Source organism: Manihot esculenta, chromosome 6 (genome assembly GCF_001659605.2).
Source record: "Manihot esculenta cultivar AM560-2 chromosome 6, M.esculenta_v8, whole genome shotgun sequence".
NCBI classification, from domain to species: Eukaryota; Viridiplantae; Streptophyta; class Magnoliopsida; order Malpighiales; family Euphorbiaceae; genus Manihot; species Manihot esculenta.
Window position 1 is genome coordinate 23,027,189 of NC_035166.2, and position 18,837 is coordinate 23,046,025.

An 18,837-nucleotide genomic window follows, 5' to 3' on the forward strand; every position below is an offset into this window, starting at 1 on the left:
TTTTTACTAATAGATTTTACTCTAGTTAGAATTTCAATAAACAAAAATCTCTAATTTTATTTTTATATAATTAAAAATATAAATATAAATGTATGTGTGCGCAAAAGGTAATATGAAAATTTAATCCAAATAAAAAATAAACTTACGTATAAACTTTTTATCGTTGTTTCCTTGCAGTATCATATATATACTTAATTTATCGTGTGAATAATTAAAATTATGATCGTGGATAAAATTTTGTAAGAAATCAGAGAAACAAGAATGGGAAATGTCATCAATTAGATATTATTTCAGTACTTCTCACAATCGTCACATAAGTGTTATCAAAGTGGGTCGACGGACAAGTTTTTTCTAATCAATTTCCTCTAGTTTTTGATTTTCCTTCAAAGCGTGTATGAATTATTATGATCAAATAGTTTGGTGAGAGATTCAAGCCTCTATATTTGAAGCCAATCTACTTTAATCATAACCTTGTAGTTAATTAACGTCAATTTCAGCTCTACTTTTTGAAATATATGAAATTATATGTTTTCTGACTTTGGATGTTTTATTTCAGACATATATATATATATAATATTTAAAATTTATTAATATTAGAGTTATTAAAATTACGAGATATCTATAGAAATTTAATAATATCTGAAATTTTTCATTATATTTCTGTTGTGTACAAACAGTAACAAAAAATAACAAAAATAAATAAATAGAAATATTAGGACTTATCCTTATCAATCTCTAAGTCCCATGAAGTCAATAAAAAAGAGAGATTGGCTTGCATATTCAAAACATTGGAAAAATATCGGGCTAAAATATATTCTAAAGTGTAAGGATGTAGTGAAATTGCGCGTGAAATTATTTCAAAAATGTCAATTTTCCATTTATATCTTATTTATATTATTTTAGCTAATAAACACAATTCTAGAAAGCAGCAGACTTAGATTGTCATAAACTGATAAATGAACGTTCAAGTTTTGAAAATTTTGTTTGTTTTTTTTTAATATTCCAAATAAAAATAATAATAAATTATTTAAAATTTTAATGAGATATTGATGTTTTGAAAAATCAAGAAAATGGAAATTACTCAGTGGATATGGATCAAGAGGGATGAAAATTCTCCATAACTAGAATTCCCTGGGAAGCACTTCAACGCTTGTGGGTTAATTCTTCTTGGTATCCTAATTGGATTTTGAAATTATTGTTTGTTCTGAAACTTCATGGCAATAGTGAGAGCTTGATGAACAAGACCGCGTTGGTATCAATTGCGGCCGTTGACATTCACTTAGAAAAGTATTTTAATCAGTTCCATGAAGACTCATCACTCAATCGGCATGGTGGTAATTAACTAATTTGAAATCCAAGAATTTGATTGTATGTATTTATTATGGATTAATTAATGTTTTATTTATATCTAAAACTTATTATTTTAATTATATTAAATATATTTTTTAATGCGAATAAAAAATAATTATAGAATTATTTTTATAAAACGGATGAAATAATAATAATTGAAATTCCAAGTCTTTTCATTTGAAAATAAAATATACAAAAAGGCAAATATCTCTAAAAAAAGTAAAGCTTGAATTTTATTTTAGCAAGTGCATGGAGATTGGAGGCAGGTGCATTTTCTGTAATTTTAGCAAAGCACCAGCTTCACCATTTTCAATTATTTGATCATGAATCTGCATCACAAGTTTTTAGCGTATATTTAATTAAAAAAAATTAAGAAGGAAAAAATAAATAGAAGAAAAGGAAATGTGGAGAAAGAGTCAAGTATAGGGTTTTCAAACCATTTTTGTCAAATTCCAAGAGAGGGAGCCACTTGCTGAATTCACATCATCAACTTTTCGCTATCATCTGTGAATTCCCAATTTTTAATAAACAAAACAAATAATAAAAAAGCCACAAAATAAAAAATTAATTAAAATTACAAATGTTTAAATTAGTGTATTAATTATCTAATTAATCAAAGCCCTAGCCATTTTTTTAATTATAGCCCAAATGAATTTGATTATGGAGTAATTAATTATTACAAGATTTTAAAAATCCTCACGACCTTAACACTTTTGCCATATTATTATTATTATTTGTTTACGATGACTTATGACTATTTTATTGAACTAGGTCAATGGTTGGGATTCAGCTTTGGACCAACTATTTTTTTTTAAAAAAAATATTAGTTTTAGAATAATAATAAAAAAATCAATTCAAAATAATTATAAATATAATTCTGATGTAAGTTCATTAAAATTATTCATATATGTTGGCAGTCAAAAGTCTCCTAGGCCAAGATTGAGAAGTTTGCTTTGGTCCATTCCTTCTGTGAAATTAATTCAATCCAAAGCTTTTCAGTAACTAATTTTCTTCCAGGTTATCATATGCCCATTTTTTTCCCTTTCAATTTTAGTTCTAATTTTAATTTTAAAGATTTTTAAACATATAGAACTTCATAAAATATCAATTTTATTCATAAAATATGACCTTTTTAACGATTTTTTTAAATTTTAAAAATTTTAATACCATAATTAAATTTTTAATAAAAAGATTATATATATAAATTATTTTTTGGAAAATAATGAGAATCTTAATATGTAAAAACTGGTCAATTTTATCGAAGCAAGTTGCAGCATTACTTGGCCAACTTGCCTGTGTGTAGATCCAGCGAAAGCAAAAAGGTTAATTAGCCTTTTGATTGATCGATATTTTCTTAAACTTCATTTATTTGTATAAAATAATTTATATTTAAAAATGTTTTTTATAACTTATTTTTTTATAAATAAACGAAGGTACGTTTTTAATTTTTAATAAAGAATTAAGAAATAAAATTCGAATTTAATAGATTTTGTTGGACATTGAAAATATACAGGCCACGGATTTGATCATTGGAAGGATAATTGAATTGCGGTATTGATTAGTTAACATAAATTATCTGAAAAATCAAATACCAAGCAATCTCAAACTTAAAAAAAAAAAAAAAGGAAAAATAACAAACAAACAAAGAAAAATAACTCCTACTGCCTATATGAATGTCGTTGTCGTTGGGGCGATTGGACTGCACAAAGATGATAAGTAGAGTATTCTATTAATTTGTATTTGGTTAACGGGTTGGGTCATTAAGGTTTTAGGGAATCTTATATTGACCTTAGGTGTTTTGTACATTTGTGTGGCCCTTTTGTAGGGTTATGGTCTTTGCTAGATACATATGTTTTAAAGCTTATTTATATTTAATAATTTTATATATTTGATGTAAGTTTCTAATGTATAAAAATATATTAAATTTTTGTTAATTTGTATTAATACATAAGATAATAATCGTAGAAAATAATTTAATAATTCAATTTAACTTATAAATGAAATTATTTACACTATTAATTATTTAAAATTTCAACTGTATAAAGTTAAAAACTAGAAAGGAATCAGATTTTATACTAATATAATTTAATTTGGTAAAGACATATAATAAATTTTAGGTATTTATATATATGATTTAACCTGACTTATAAATTTATTTAAATAGTACTCACAGACTTAATCTAATAATAAGTATATTTACGTAAATTTAAAAGATTTCAGATTTTATTCACTCAATTTCCGTTTAAAAAAAAGAAAATTTCATTTAAATGGAAGCCAACGGATTGGATTTTGCAAAGAAAGGCGATGGTGTTAAGATGTAAAGTCAATAACATAAAGCAATTCCAACTATATATGTTTTGTTGGTGGTGGGATTTTTTTAATTACAGAACTGATGCAGCCTCTCAATCGTCAAACTTGTTTACTTTCAAATCTCAAAAATATGGACTTCTCATACATTCTAATTACCGGCTCAATTTAATATTTTTATGTCAAATCACTCCTTAAAAAAAGATTATATGTAAGTTTTTAAATTTTAACAAAATTCATAAATCAAACCTTAATTTAATTAAATTCATGTCAAATTTGCTTATGAGCTTTGTTTTCATTATTTGCTGTCATCATTAAATGTTGATGAAGTTATATTATCATCTGCAATAGGCAAATTGAATGGCAAAGAAATGGTAAGCTTAATTTGTTATCTGGGAAAAATGGTTAAAGAAATATGAATGTTTCCTAAGTCAGGTCCATGTCCTAATTAAGGCTTCATCTGCGCTGGGCTTTAAAGCTTCTGATTTGAAGATATTGTTATGTCTTGGGTTGGTGCTGGATGAAAACTTGTGTTCTCTGGTATTGCATCCAGAATTTCATAGTCAATTGAAAGATTGTTAGTGCATGTAATAACTATAAACGTGTATTAAATTAATATGAATGAAATGTCACTTGATTTAATAGTTAAAAATATATTATTTATTTGATATATTTAAATTTAAATATTTAATTTTTTAATTTTAAAAAGTATAAATGAACATTTTTTTAAAATAAGTTGGGAAAATATTTAATTGGTATATATAAATTGACTTTAAAATAGTTTTTAATTATAATGATAGTTTTCATAAGTTAATAATATTACAAGCACAGAATCTAAAAAACTGTAGGATTTGCAGAAAATAATAAGTTTGTAATAAAAACAAAAAATGGGTAACAACAGCTTGTTAAGCACAAGGTGTGGATGAGTTGAGTGGAAGTGAAAAAGGGGAGCATTTGAAGTGTGGAGGGTAATCAAGCCATCCAAATTCATCCATATAATTTTTCTTTTTATCTATTTTTTCAGGTAGTTTAAAATAATTATTTTAGATTATTTAATTATAAATTTCTATATTTATGCTGTAAAATTTTTCAATCTCTCTTTTTTAATTTCATAATATTTTTATTATGATTTTATTAAACTAAATCGAATACAATTATTAAATCAGAATCAGATTCATTAATGTTTTGAATAGTTTTATATCATACTACAAACATTTTCTTTATAAATCTATTAGTTTTATATAATTTATCAGATTCAAGGTATTTTTAATATTAATTATAATGGTATAATCTCAACTAACTTAAAATTTTTTTAAAATTTATTTTTAATTTAATTTAAGATGATTACTATAAATTATTTAGTAATTTTTAATAAATTTTATTCAAAATGCAAATGCTTTTTTAAACAAAAAGGAAATGACCCTAGCCGAGAGATGGAATCACATGCCTTACAGAAGCATAAGCATAAGCATCTCCCTTTTGATGGTATACAACTTCTTCTGCTCCTTTTTAACATAATTGATTTGGATTGAAATTTGAATTCAATATTCTGATTGGAAAATAACTTTATTACTAATAAACTAGAATGCATTTATAGAAATTCAATTTAATTATTATTTTTTTAAAAAAAATTATTTTAAAAATATAAAAAATCAATGAAATTCATTTATTGTTTTAGAAGTCCTCAACTCCTTAAAATTACTAAGATCCAAAAACGTTGGCGATTGATAAATATAATCAAGTTTTTCGTTTTCGACTTACCCAAAGTAGCTTGCTTTAATTATTAATTTATATGCATTAAGATCAATTTTTCCAGATTCTCGAAAACAAAATAAAGATTAAATTTTTTGGATTAAAAAAATCTTTCAACCTTCGGATAGACTACAACTGGAACTACCAGAATAAAATATAAATTAAGACGATAAGATGGATAATGGACCTCTGAACTAAAAATGGAAAACAGAAGCGAAAAGCGTAAACCGTGAAGACCATGAAAAACATAGGCAAGAGAAGAATGGAATCTGTATTTCTCCCATCCCGAGGATTCCCTCCAGAAATCCACTTCAAAAAAGCAAACAGGCCCTTATCTCTCCATTGCCTCCGCAATCCTCGCTTCTTTCCCTTTCTATTTCTTATTCTCTCTCCTTCCCTTTTCTCCTTTCCCATCACATCTCGTTTCTCTGTTCACTGTTTAACCCACAAAATGAGACTATGACGACGCCCTCTCAACCGCCAACGCCCCTTCGCAAGCTGCTTGTCGAAGTAGTCAATGCGCGTGATCTTCTTCCCAAGGATGGCCAGGGGAGTTCCAGTCCTTATGTCCTTGCTGCTTTCGATGGCCAGAAGAGGCGAACCTCCACCAAGTTTCGGGACCTCAATCCTGAATGGAATGAGAAGCTCGAGTTTATTGTCTCTGACCCGGATAATATGGAATTCGAGGAGCTCGAAATCGAGGTCTTTAATGATAAGAAGTATGGTAATGGCAGCGGCCGGAAAAATCATTTCTTGGGGCGGCTCAAGTTATACGGTTCTCAATTTGCTAAGAGAGGAGAAGAGGAGCTTGTTTATTTCCCTCTTGAGAAGAGGAGTGTTTTTAGCTGGATTAGAGGAGAAATTGGGTTGAAAATTTGTTACTATGATGAGTTGGTAGTCGAGGACCAGCAGCCTCCGCCTCCGTCGGATAAGGATGCACCGCTACCACAGGAACAGCCCAAGTCTCCGGCGATTGTCGTGGTGGAAGAAGGCAGACCTTTCGAGTTTCTTGCACGTCCTGAGACTTTCCATAGTCATCGTTTTGGCGACGGTTCTGACTTGCCTCCTGTCGTCGTTGTCGAGGAATCTCCGCCTCCTGTGGTGCATTTACACTCAGAATCACCTGTTTGTGAGCCAGCAGAGCCACAGGCAGAGGGTCTCTACACCTCGGACTTGAGGAAGATGCAGACAACACGATTTGCTGCTTGTGCTGGCGCGAGAGTGAGAGTACCAAAGCGGCCTGATGGAGAATACTCTCCAAGAGTGATCTCTGGAAAATTTACTGGAGAAAACGAGAGAGTTAATCCGTACAATCTCGTTGAACCAATGCAGTACTTGTTCGTCAGAATAGTGAGAGCTCGGGGTTTATCGCACAACAACAGTCCATACGTGAAGATCAGAACTTCGAGTAATGGTTTGAGATCTAAACCTGCGATTTACAGAACCGGTGAGCCAACCAATTCGCCCGAGTGGCATCAGGTATTTGCATTGAGTTACGACAGACTTGACTTGCGCAGCTCGACTCTAGAAATCTCAGTTTGGGACTCGCCGGAGCAGTATCTTGGTGACATATGCCTCGATCTTTCCGATGTTCCTGTGAGGGACCCACTAGACAGTGCCTTGACTCCTCAATGGTACCACCTAGAGAGTGGCCCCGGTCAGATCAGCAGTAGAGTCTCCGGCGATATTCAGCTATCAGTCTGGATTGGAACTCAAAAAGATGATGCTTTCCCAGAGGCATGGAACTCTAATGCACCACATGCAGCTCACACGCGATCAAAGATTTACCAGTCTCCGAAGCTTTGGTATTTAAGAGTCACGATTCTTGAAGTACAAGATGTGCAGATTACTTCGAATCTGTCTCCGTTAACAACGCCAGAGATTCGAGTCAAGGCTCATCTTGGATTTCAATCTGTAAGAAGCAGACGAGGGTCCATGAACAATCATAATGCATCATTTCACTGGAACGAGGACCTGATATTCGTCGCCGGCGAACCCTTGGAGGACTCCCTTATCGTGGTAGTGGAGGGTCGTACAAACCGAGAAGCAATACCTCTTGGGCACGTCATGGTTCCATTGAGTTCGATCGAGCAACGGATAGAGGAGAGATATGTGGTGCCAAAATGGTTCGCATTGGAAGGTAGAGCTAGTATTGGACCAAATGGTGCAGGTGTGGGCTACCATGGGAGAATACATCTACGACTCTGTTTGGAGGGAGGGTATCATGTGCTGGATGAAGCAGCACAAGTATGCAGCGACTTTAGACCCACGGCTAAGCAGCTGTGGAAGCCGGCTATAGGGATGTTGGAGCTGGGAATTCTAGGCGCCCGAGGCCTAATGCCCATGCAACACAATGTAAACAGAGTTCTTCGAGGCAAGGGCTCCACCAATGCTTATTGTGTAGCTAAATACGGCAAAAAGTGGGTCCGCACAAGAACCATCACGGACAGTTTTGATCCACGCTGGAATGAGCAGTACACGTGGCAGGTTTATGACCCTTGCACCGTTTTGACCATTGGTGTGTTTGACAATAGTCGTATTTTTGCTGACTCCACAGAACATAAGTTTGATACGCGTATAGGTAAAGTACGGATACGAGTATCCACCTTGGACAGCAACAAGGTTTATATCAGTTCATATCCTCTGTTGGTTTTACAAAGATCTGGTTTAAAGAAAATGGGTGAGATAGAATTAGCGGTTCGGTTCGTTTGCCCGAGTTTATTGCCACAAACTTGCACCGTATACGGTCAGCCGTTGCTTCCTAGGATGCACTATCTCCGCCCACTTGGTGCGGCCCAGCAAGAGGCTCTACGTGGGGCTGCCATCAAAATGGTTGCTTCATGGCTTGGAAGATTCGAACCACCATTGGAGCCTGAAGTGGTTCAGTACATGTTGGATGCGGATTCTCACTCGTGGAGCATGAGGAAGAGCAAAGCAAATTGGTTTCGAATCGTAGCTGTTCTTGCATGGGCAGTCGGATTGGCGAAATGGTTGCATAATATCCGCATGTGGAAGAACTCGACTACAACAGTTCTAGTTCATATTTTGTATTTGGTACTTGTTTGGTTTCCGGATTTGATTGTTCCTACCGGGTTCTTGTACATGTTCTTGGTTGGTGTATGGTACTACAGGTTCAGGCCCAAGATACCAGCAGGTATGGATACAAGGTTATCTCAAGCGGAGACATTGGATCCAGATGAGCTGGATGAGGAATTTGATACAATTCCAAGCTCAAAACCACCAGAAATAATCAGGGCTAGATATGACAGGTTACGGATTTTAGCTGCTCGGGTCCAAACAGTTTTGGGTGATTTAGCAACACAAGGAGAGCGGGTTCAAGCTTTGGTAAGTTGGAGGGACCCACGTGCAACCAAGTTGTTCATAGTAGTATGTTTGGCTATAACCATAATTCTTTACGTAGTGCCACCAAAAATGGTTGCTGTGGCCTTAGGATTCTACTATCTAAGGCATCCAATGTTCCGGAACCCCAAGCCACCGGCCAACCTGAACTTCTTCCGGCGACTTCCCAGTTTATCGGATCGGTTAATGTAGATTTGTTAGAGAGGATATAAAGTTACAGATAGTAGAAATTACAAAAATTTTTGGGCACCAAGAAAGAATTGCTTTTGGCTGCAAAAAAGAAAAAAGATTTATGGGAAAACTCGGGATAAGAGAAAGGAGTGGGGTAGAAAGAGATTGGAGCAGGAAGAAAAAGGAAAATTTAGAGCCAGTTAAACGGGAGGGAAAGAGGGAGTTTGCTGTAATGGTGTCGTGAAAAGTTTAAACATTTGAATTATTACTTTCTAACTAGAAAAGCTGTATTTTTTTTAGCATTTATCTATTTCTTCTTCTCAGTTGGTTTCATTTTTATGTGCTGTTCTGGTTGAAGCTCTCACTTGCAATATATAAAAAATGAATTTCCCTTACATAGATTGCAGTGATGCGCATAAAGGATGGACATGAAATGCAAGGAGTCAAGATGCAAGGTTGGCAATTTGGCAGCTTTGAGACATAATTTTCAAAAAGTTAACGACTTTGAGGGCAATATATGTGGGCATGGGGCTATAGGTTACAGTATTTTCAGTCCACCGACAGAGAGTCACTAGGCCACAACAATAATTCACCTGCACTGCACCTGAAGAAAAGGCTTTCAAAATAGGTTATTGGTCTTACATTTTGCCTTGTACAGATTCCGCAACTCAAAAAACGACAAAGATCAAGATTGCTCTTGGCCCGCCGAAAAAGCAAGGCTTGCTTTCCTTCTCCTTTCCCCCACTTTTTCCTGAGATGAATGAAATTACACTCTTAGCTGGTACTTCAGTAAATGGAGGGAAATATAGTAAGTCTCATAAATTACTTTTGGCCATAACTAAAATTTGAGCATGGCCTTTTTTATAACATATTCTTAATATAGTAATAAGACATACCTTCCATCGCAAATCATGCTTTAAAATCATATGAACCATTTCCTCTTAAATCATGCTTAATTATTCTTAGAGGTGGCCAAAATCATTACTCTGTTCTCTCTTTCCACCATGAAGGGATAGAATCCCATATGCTCAAACAATAGGAGTGCAAACATAAAGCATATTGCAAGTATGTGCTATGTTGACAGAAGAAAGGAGACTTTTCCGAGAAGTTGCCGCTGGAAGTGTAGAGTACAAAGAGAGGAAAGTGAGCCAAAAAGAATTGAAAATTGGAAAGAGCTAGAAAAATGAGAGAAAAAAAAAAGACTCCATATTCCATGAGTAATAATCTATTTTCAGTTATAAAATCTTGGTTTTTCTCTCTATTTTTGGACTTGTTTTGCTCTATTTATGTTTGCAATTTCGATTTTGTTTTGAGGAAGTAAAATCAAGTTCTCTCCTTCTCTATTAATCAAACAAAAGGAGAAGAGAAATTTGAAAGCAAGGACCACAAAGGTAAGAAGGATAAAGAAGATGGAGCAAAAGAGAATAAGAATAAGAATCCTGAAGATAAATCGGCAGCCTGATGGACAAAGTTAAAATTTAGGAATTTAATTAATTACTGTATATAATGAATAAAGCAAAAAAAATAATAATAATAAAAAAACTGGATTCCGCTGGAAAAGAAAGCAACTGTAAAGAAGCAAAGAAATAAAGATTAGGATAATAAATTGATAATCGAGAAATTAAAATTTTGCTGTAAATTCGATAACTTATGTAGGGAATGAAGCTTGGTCCGGGAGCAATGCAAGAGCTAGCTGGAAAAAAGATAAAAATAGTGCACTGTTCGCGGACCAAGCCTTATTCCAAACATTGCAATTATCTTCACTTCAACTTCAACCACCTAATATTTGATTAGCTAGTGGAAAGCCACTTCATTCCATATAATAAAATGCTCTCCTTATATAGAAGAAAATTTTCCTACCTAAAGCACTCACATATGACAGAAAAATATTTAAGCAAGGTTCTATGGACCTAACCACCTGCCAATCTCAATCCACCATCTTATATATATAAGAGAAGTGACTAATTATAGTTAAGAGACCTTAATCATCTTGCAAACCCACTTGGGATAAATCAACTTCGTCCATGGAGAGAGAGAGGGGAGCAAGATTCATAGTCCTTACATGTTCATGCATTGCACAATGCACATGTATAGGACCAGCTTGCATGTGTGATCTTCAAATAATGATTCACCACTAATGTCTAATGTCACTTTTGTTGATTAGAAAAGAGACATGATTGAGATGAATTTTTTATCTGGGTTATTAAGAAACATGATCTGGGCTAGTGAAGTTGGATTATGTAGTGGGATGATTTGATAAAAAATTATTGATGCCAGATGGTTTGATTTTGGTGAGAATTTGTTCAAAACGGAAACGAAAGATTATAACTCAATTTTCTTGTTTCAATCTAAATGTAAATATCTCTGGGTTTGGGAAAAAGCAAGCATTCACAAGCATGAAATTAAATTAAAAGTTGGTGAGATTTTTGCCCAGAATTCAGTAGGAAAAATAATAATATTATGCAAATACATTTGGGGATTATATGACAGCCTCTGCTTCATCAAGATTTATATAGAGGTTTTATTTTTTTCCTGTGTTCGTTTATTAATACAACAAATGTAGGGAAGTGATTACTGATTAGAGAAATATGTATACAACATATATATACATACAATACGAAGGACACCTTGGCCAGCTATTTTGATGCATAGAAGTAGAACTGTATAGAATGCGTGGCACTGCCTTGTTATGTAAAGCGTGTCCCTGTAACAATGGACCAGAAAGATAAAGAAAAAAGTTCACTACTAACTCAAAAACATGAACAGTATCAACTAGGTTTGGAAAACAATACAAACATATAAATACGAAGTTCAATTTACAGCGTATTACGCGTTTGATGCTGTGTTTACTTACAAGCTTTTTGCACAAGGAAACTGTAGATAAATTTTACATACATATGGAGAGAGGGGCAGAGAGAGAAAACCACCACTGATGCTTATAAAGATCCTGTCTAACACAAAGCCATGAGGCCATGAAGCTGGACATGTAGGATGGAGCTCAGCCACTGGTATGGGCAGAAGCCTGGAGAAGTCCATCACGAATCTGAGAAGCAACATCACGAATAGCACCAGGTCCATGGGGAATAAACACGGCAGACGATTTAGAGGCAGCACCAATTTCCTTCATTGTGTCAAAATATTGAGTGACAAGGACCATGTCCATAATATCTTTTGCAGTGGTGCCCGGTACATTTTCAGAGAAACCCAGCACACTATCCCTTAATCCATCTACGATTGCTTGTCTCTGACGAGCAATACCCAGTCCAGCAAGATACTTTGCTTCAGCCTCACCCTCAGCTCGCTTAATTTGGAGAATCTTCTCAGCCTCTGCCTTCTCTTTTGCTGCCACCCTCAGCCTTGCAGCTAAGAAAGCAACAAGTTAACCAGAAAAAAAAATTATATATAGTATATATAATAAGAGGTAAAGAGATACAATGTTCAAGTGTTCCAACTGAGATAGTTGGATGACAGGCAATGATCGAAATAATAGTTGCAATCTTGATTTCTTATGGACGCCCGCATGAACAATTAATGTGTGTGGCATCTAAGGGAAAGGAAGCAACTTTGAACACCCATTGGAACTTTTAAAATCCAGACCGATAAAATTTAAACTTTGAAACTAAATATTGAGTGAAGTGAACACTAATGACTCGGTTGAAAAACAAGAACATCCTTCGACTGACATATTGTAGAGATACCTAATAGAAATAAAATAATCATCCAAATTTCTGAGTTCTTGAATCAAATCTTTCTGATGTATCATGTACCTCCACTCCAAAAAACCATACTTTATGCACTGTCTGAATTGTGCTACTCATGGGATTTTGTGTTGATGGGAAGTAATTGAATAAGTCTGCATGTAGGGCTTGTTTGAATTTTTTTCAAAGCATTATTGACGAATTTCTAGGTCACCTATAACACAAATAAGAGCCCAGCTCCAATTTTCATAGTGCTTAGACTTAGAGCAAGAGCAGAAAAATTGACTAATTCCGAATTCACCCTCCTATTGAACACTTTTTAGGACAACAAATAGTATTAAAACAAAATGAGAATATGACTTCCTATACAAAAAGGCTAGTTAAAAACCCAGTTCGAAAAATTAACAACTCTTTGGGTGCACAACTGATGTTCAACAATATAAGTAGTGTTGGAGTTTCTTAAGGGTGGAAAAATAATCAGCACAACATAGAGATACTAAATGTTTTACCTGCATTTATTTCATTCATTGCCCGCTTCACATGTTCATCTGGTTCTATATCAACAATGAGTGTTTGCACAATTTCATATCCATAAGCAGACATAGCCTGGCACAAATCATTAGAGTTTAGACACAACATTGTTACATTTTTATGAGAATTATGTATCACAACTGACAAAAGCTTCACCACTTTTATACATTCGCTTTCAAATACATATATAAAAACAAAATATCTTTAAGCTTATTTACCTTTTCAAGTTCATCTTCCACGGCTTTGGCAATTTCATTCTTCTGCTCAAAAGCATCATCAAGATCAAGTTTTGGAACACTTGCCCTAATAACTGAAATTATGGGCCAAATATAGCTCAGCATATATACGTTGTATAAAATGAATTGAAAGTCAAATGTGAAAAGAAGTGTGTTTCCATGTCTATATAAACATGCATTATTGATGCAGAACATCATATACCATCAAAAACATAGGCCTGGATTTGGATTCTTGTGTTGCTCAGTTTGTAGAAAGCATCACTTGCTTTATCTGCCAGAGCTCGGTATTGAATAGATGCAACAACATTAACAAAAACATTGTCCTGAAAATAAATGGAAAAAGAGGTCAAATGGTCTCAGCTGCTAGCATACGAGTGTATGTAACATCAATCTGCAATTGGCACAATTAAAAAACTGAAGGTAGTTCAGATGTGGTTTTGCAGTTTACATACTCACTTTACAACCCCGCTTCCCCAAAGAAAAATAAAATAAGTAATAGAAACCAGAAGTAAACCAGTTGCCAAAACTAAATTGCAGTATGTCTCAAGCCAGTAAAATATGTTCTGAAAATGAGGATTCCATGTGAGCAAAGTGATTTACCAAATAGTACAATAGCAAGAATAATATAATTGAGGATGCAGATAGCACAACTAGACATCATAATTTCCAGCATCAACATAGACAGTTTAATTCTCAAGTCTAAGGTGTAATTAGCACAGAATGTTTCAAAGTTTAAAGAGAAATAAAATACAAATGTTCAGTAATTAACATCCTACATAGTCAGATTTCCACCTTTCAATAAGCAACTGTAATCAAGCCCAACAAAAATGATACAGTACCATATAGTAATTAAAAACATGAAAAATGATTGCTCTGATCTTAAAAAGGATGTTAAGAAAAAAGGGTGAAGTTGTAAAAATAAAGAATCATATTCTTCTCTGAATTTTAAAGAGAAATCACGAAAAGAAATTACTCCCTGTTGTTTCCTCTACATCACTATGCCCAAATTGGTTAAATGACTCAAGCTCAAGCTCACAAATTTAGAAACTCAGAACAAAGGAAATACTGAAAAAATGATTTAAAATACCACAAAAAAGAGAAGCAGAAGTATTAAATATTCAAAACCACCCAGTAACCAGCAAGGTTAAACTAACTATTATTGCCATTGGAATAGACAGACCTTTGTCTTGGTCTCACAACGAACATCCAACTGCTGCAACCTCAGTGACAAATGGCCTGCAAGCTGGCTTCCAAAAATCCAAGGTAGGCAATGGCATCCAGGCTCAAGAACTTCATCAAATTTCCCAAATCTCTCCTTGATAGCTACTGTAGACTGGTCAACTTGCACGCAGCAAAACAGATTACCCATCCTCTCTACAGTCCACTACATCCCAAAATAACTTTTAGGTCTGAGTGAAACTAAAACATGATATGTTACAGTGATCAGAAAACCTTTTTTAAAAGAGGATATAATGAATATAATATCCCGATTAACCTATTTTACTGGACAGAAGATATTCCTATGAAGACAGAATAACGAAATTCACACACAATAGAATCACAAAATTTCTACACTCAATCTGAAAATAGACAACTAAGTTTAATGTATTTGAACTTAAGTGAGCTAACGGTGACTAAATTTCCCAAAGAAGCTCATGGCTCCTAGGAAAATAATCTAAACGCTTAAACAAAAATAATACATATTTGATACTTAAAAATTAAAAGGGATCAAAGAAGAGGAAAATAAATGGTAGTTCCAACTGCAACGAGAACCAAATATGACACAACAGATAAGTGAGAAAAGAAAAAGTACTAGCACTAAAAACCTGGAAAACTTCCTGCAACTACTCCAGTACTTTGAACTCAAATCTGAGAGAAGATACTGATTATTATTGACTAAACAATGTGTTTAAACATCATATTTATAGAGAACATGAACTTGCTTCTCAAATAGAAATCCTCAAATTAATTAGGAATTTATATAACTCCTAAGGAACTAGTAACAGAAAAGCCAACAGCCAGCTTTGAATCCTAAACTAAGGAATCACAAGATGCGTTTGAAATTTTGAAAGAAAGAGACTTACAAGCAACAAGCAAACTAAAGCAAAGAACGAGAAAATGGCAGGAAAGACAATTAACAAGATTATAAAAACTATAGACAGTGTGCCGGCAATGGGAAGTCATCAACATAGAGAAGGCCTTACTGCCATAAAAGGTCAAATATCTGAGCTGTATCAACAGCTGCAAATTTGATTTGGAAAACCCAACAAACTGTTATATGAATAAAACAAAATTCTCCTTGGAGTGAACCTCAAGATCGCCGTCATGAATTCAAAAAAACAATGAAAAGAAGAGAAAGGAGCTAAACAGCACATTGTCTGTATCGAGTTACAGTGAGCCCATAAACAATTGGGTTTATCAACAATAAAATAACTATATAAGCTTCAATAATTTCGTGTTTGCAAGTCCTTTTCCCTCTCAAATGCAAAACAACAGATGGGATCGTTGTATTTTTCTTGATAACATAAAAAGGATTCCCTTTTCACCAATTTATTAAAATTAAATTATAAAACAAAAACCATATGAAGAATCAGAGGTCAGACTTCAGAGGAGAAAGGGGAAGAGGGTTGGTGAAATTGGTCAAGTAAAAAATCGAAATTATGAGGAAAGAAGGTTTTACCTTTGTTTTGAGAGTAACGCTTTGAAATAATGAGATTTCTTGAGAGGAAGAAAACCGCGGTGACTAAGGATGTGCAGTGGGTATGGTCCAGGCTGTGCACACAGATATTAGCTTCTCTGTGGGCGTTTACGCATGGTCGTGTTTTGGTGGGGGCAATAAACGAGTCTAGCCACTCAGCCAACTCACTCTGCAGCGAGTTGAATCCCATTTAATTTTGACTAAAATCTTTCCAAAGATAGATATACAGTTCAATTTCAATGTTAATCCAAGTTTGAAATGGTAAAGTATTATCTAATCATTAAGATGCGAAATAATAGTTACTTTAAGTTTTTTAATCTTTATGATGATAATGCCGAGGATAGCCCGGTGATAATGGCTGCGTGAGTCTTACATGCTGTGTCCAAGCAACAAAAGGGATAAATTCTTGGACTACACGTTCTCTGGGGCTTGTTCATTTCCAATCTATCCAATTTTTCCTCCCATATTATTAGCCATAGCCCATAGATGACAAAATGAGATGGAAATGAGCAAAAAAGGACTTGCGAGCTTTCTATGCAGGGTGATATTCCTAGTTCCTCGAGAAGAAAATTATTCAGAATCACATAAGTAAATGCAGTTATTTTTTCTGCATGGATTCGTTGAACGGTGTAGCAAAACTTCATCTAGGCATAAAGCCGTAGAGAAATTAACAATGGCGATAAAAAAATTTTTTTTCTCAAAAGTTATGGAAGAGGATAATACTATCTAGCACGCTATATGTTCAAGTAATCTTAAACAATTTGAAGAAAAAAAATATCATGTTACTATGACATTTCAAAAGTAAAATTGAATCCAGAGGGAAGCCAATAACTTACATGGAGAGTGGATAAGTATAATCCCTCAAGTGAAAAGCGATGGATTGGCTTCAAAATTAGAAATGGCAAATTGAGGCTGTCTAGCGGGAAATGTTAGGAGTATTAATGGATAGTGAACAAGAACAAGAACGATATCTTTGTTTCATCTCACGCATGTTAGGTTTTCAGGCCCAACGAAAATTAACAGCAAAAGTAGAATTGAATAAAGTGGGGCTCACATGGTGGAAAGGTGAACTGGTTGCCTGCTGGAAATTGGTAGGCGGAGATGCTGCAGTTTGCTGATTCTAAATCTTTGAAACGTGCAAGACAATGCTTGATGACGGCAGCAGCAATTGCCAAGTGAGAGAGCTAGAGAAACTGATTTCCAGTTTAGCAGGAAATGATATCATATGAGATTTAATGACCCCGTGGATCATGCCTTTTGTTTTGACACTTTAATCGACATTTGTGAACAGACTTGGTTGTTATGGTTACACGTTACAACTTGCCTTTTCAAGTTTTATCTACTAGTTGTGTCAAGATTGTTTGAGATTTTACTCCTCTCTGTCTTTTTAGGGAGAGACTTTTTCTCTATGTTTTCAGCTTCTCTTACAGCTCAGCCCTTTTGTTTATTTTTTTTCGTGATAATTTATTTTTTTTTATAAAATTTTTATTTAAAATAAAAAATTAAAAGTTTTTAATTTAAAAAACTTTTCATCATTTATATAAATAAAATTATAAATATTTTATAATAATTCATTTAAATTTTTTTCTTATAAAATTATATATCAAATAAAATATAAATAGATTTTAATTTTTTAATGGATCCAACTGTATTTCTAGTCTTATGTTGAAACTATGGATAGGCATCTACTACTAGAGTTTAAAAGTAAAAAAATATTATAATCCAATTTGATAGTGGAGAGAGAAATCCACGGCTCACTTAAGAGCAAAAAGGGAGATGAGAAGATGGTCTTTCCCTCTACTAGTGTTTTACCTTACCAACTTTGACATTTCCAGTTTTATTTGTAGAATGAACACCTTTCAATTCCTATTTTTCGCTTCAACTCTTAAAGTAGACCAAGTATTTGAGGTGTTTTAAGGTAAAAGTATTTTAGATTAAGATTTTTTATTATTTTTAAATATTCATAATTACGGATGACAACATATCCAATATTTTTTGAATATCCAATCCGATCGAATGCTATTAAAATGGATTTAATTAGTTATAATCGAGTTTGAAACGAATTCAAATTTAAAAAATAATATCCGTTGAAGGTTAATATAGAATTTAAATTTTATGTATAAGATATCTATTATCCAAATGTTTATATAAATAATTAATTTAATATAAAAAATATATTTTATAATAATAGTTATAAATATTTATATATGTTTTATTTAAAAATTATAATTTAAATATTTTTTAAAAATATTAAATTTTTTAAATAAAAATTATTAATAAAAAATATTTTTTTATATAAATTATTAAATAAAAAAATATAAAACTAAACGAATTTAAGTTTTATTTGAATAATAATAATAGAACAAATTTAAATAATTTAAATTAATTTTTAATTGAGTTAATATAAATGAGTTCAGACTCCAACCTTTGCATTCCAATATAAGATAAATGTTTATTTTAGAAAAAGAACTTAATAAATAAATGCTCATATTCCCATACAATTTAGAATTAACTTATTGAATAATTAAATAAAAATCATAGCATATTAAATACCAAACTTATAAAAATTTTAACAATTAAAAATAAATAACCAATATCTTGTCAAAAATGGCTATTACACTCTTTAACTTTAAAAGATAACGAAATTACCTTAAGAAGACGAGATCCATTTTATCATTTAATTTAATAAAAACTAAAAGCATAGATAAGACGATTTAGGGAACAAGCAGCAAGA

The 18,837-nt window shown here is 33.0% G+C and overlaps 2 protein-coding genes across 6 annotated transcripts; one reads left to right on the plus strand and one right to left on the minus strand.

Moving 5' to 3' along the window:
- Nucleotides 1-5,629: 5,629 nt before the first annotated feature.
- LOC110616885 (protein QUIRKY) lies at nt 5,630-9,273 on the plus strand. Its single transcript, XM_021759396.2, has one exon. It carries the CDS (start codon nt 5,869-5,871, stop codon nt 8,959-8,961), a length of 3,093 nt encoding a protein of 1,030 aa, XP_021615088.1. The 5' UTR covers nt 5,630-5,868; the 3' UTR covers nt 8,962-9,273.
- Nucleotides 9,274-11,666: 2,393 nt separating this feature from the next.
- LOC110617594 (hypersensitive-induced response protein-like protein 1) lies at nt 11,667-17,344 on the minus strand. Of its 5 annotated transcripts, none has more exons than XM_021760492.2 (7): nt 17,158-17,344; nt 16,940-17,015; nt 14,586-14,789; nt 13,608-13,728; nt 13,388-13,479; nt 13,148-13,244; nt 11,667-12,303 (listed from the first exon to the last, which is right to left on the minus strand). In XM_021760492.2, exons 3-7 carry the CDS (start codon nt 14,772-14,774, stop codon nt 11,939-11,941), a joined length of 864 nt encoding a protein of 287 aa, XP_021616184.1. In that variant the 5' UTR covers nt 14,775-14,789; nt 16,940-17,015; nt 17,158-17,344; the 3' UTR covers nt 11,667-11,938. The 5 variants fall into 5 exon arrangements, with proteins under 5 accessions (XP_021616184.1, XP_021616181.1, XP_021616185.1 ...); XM_021760489.2 differs by lacking the exon at nt 17,158-17,344 and adding an exon at nt 16,086-16,272 and having other exon boundaries at nt 16,940-17,141; XM_021760493.2 differs by lacking the exon at nt 16,940-17,015 and having other exon boundaries at nt 17,158-17,343.
- Nucleotides 17,345-18,837: the final 1,493 nt, after the last annotated feature.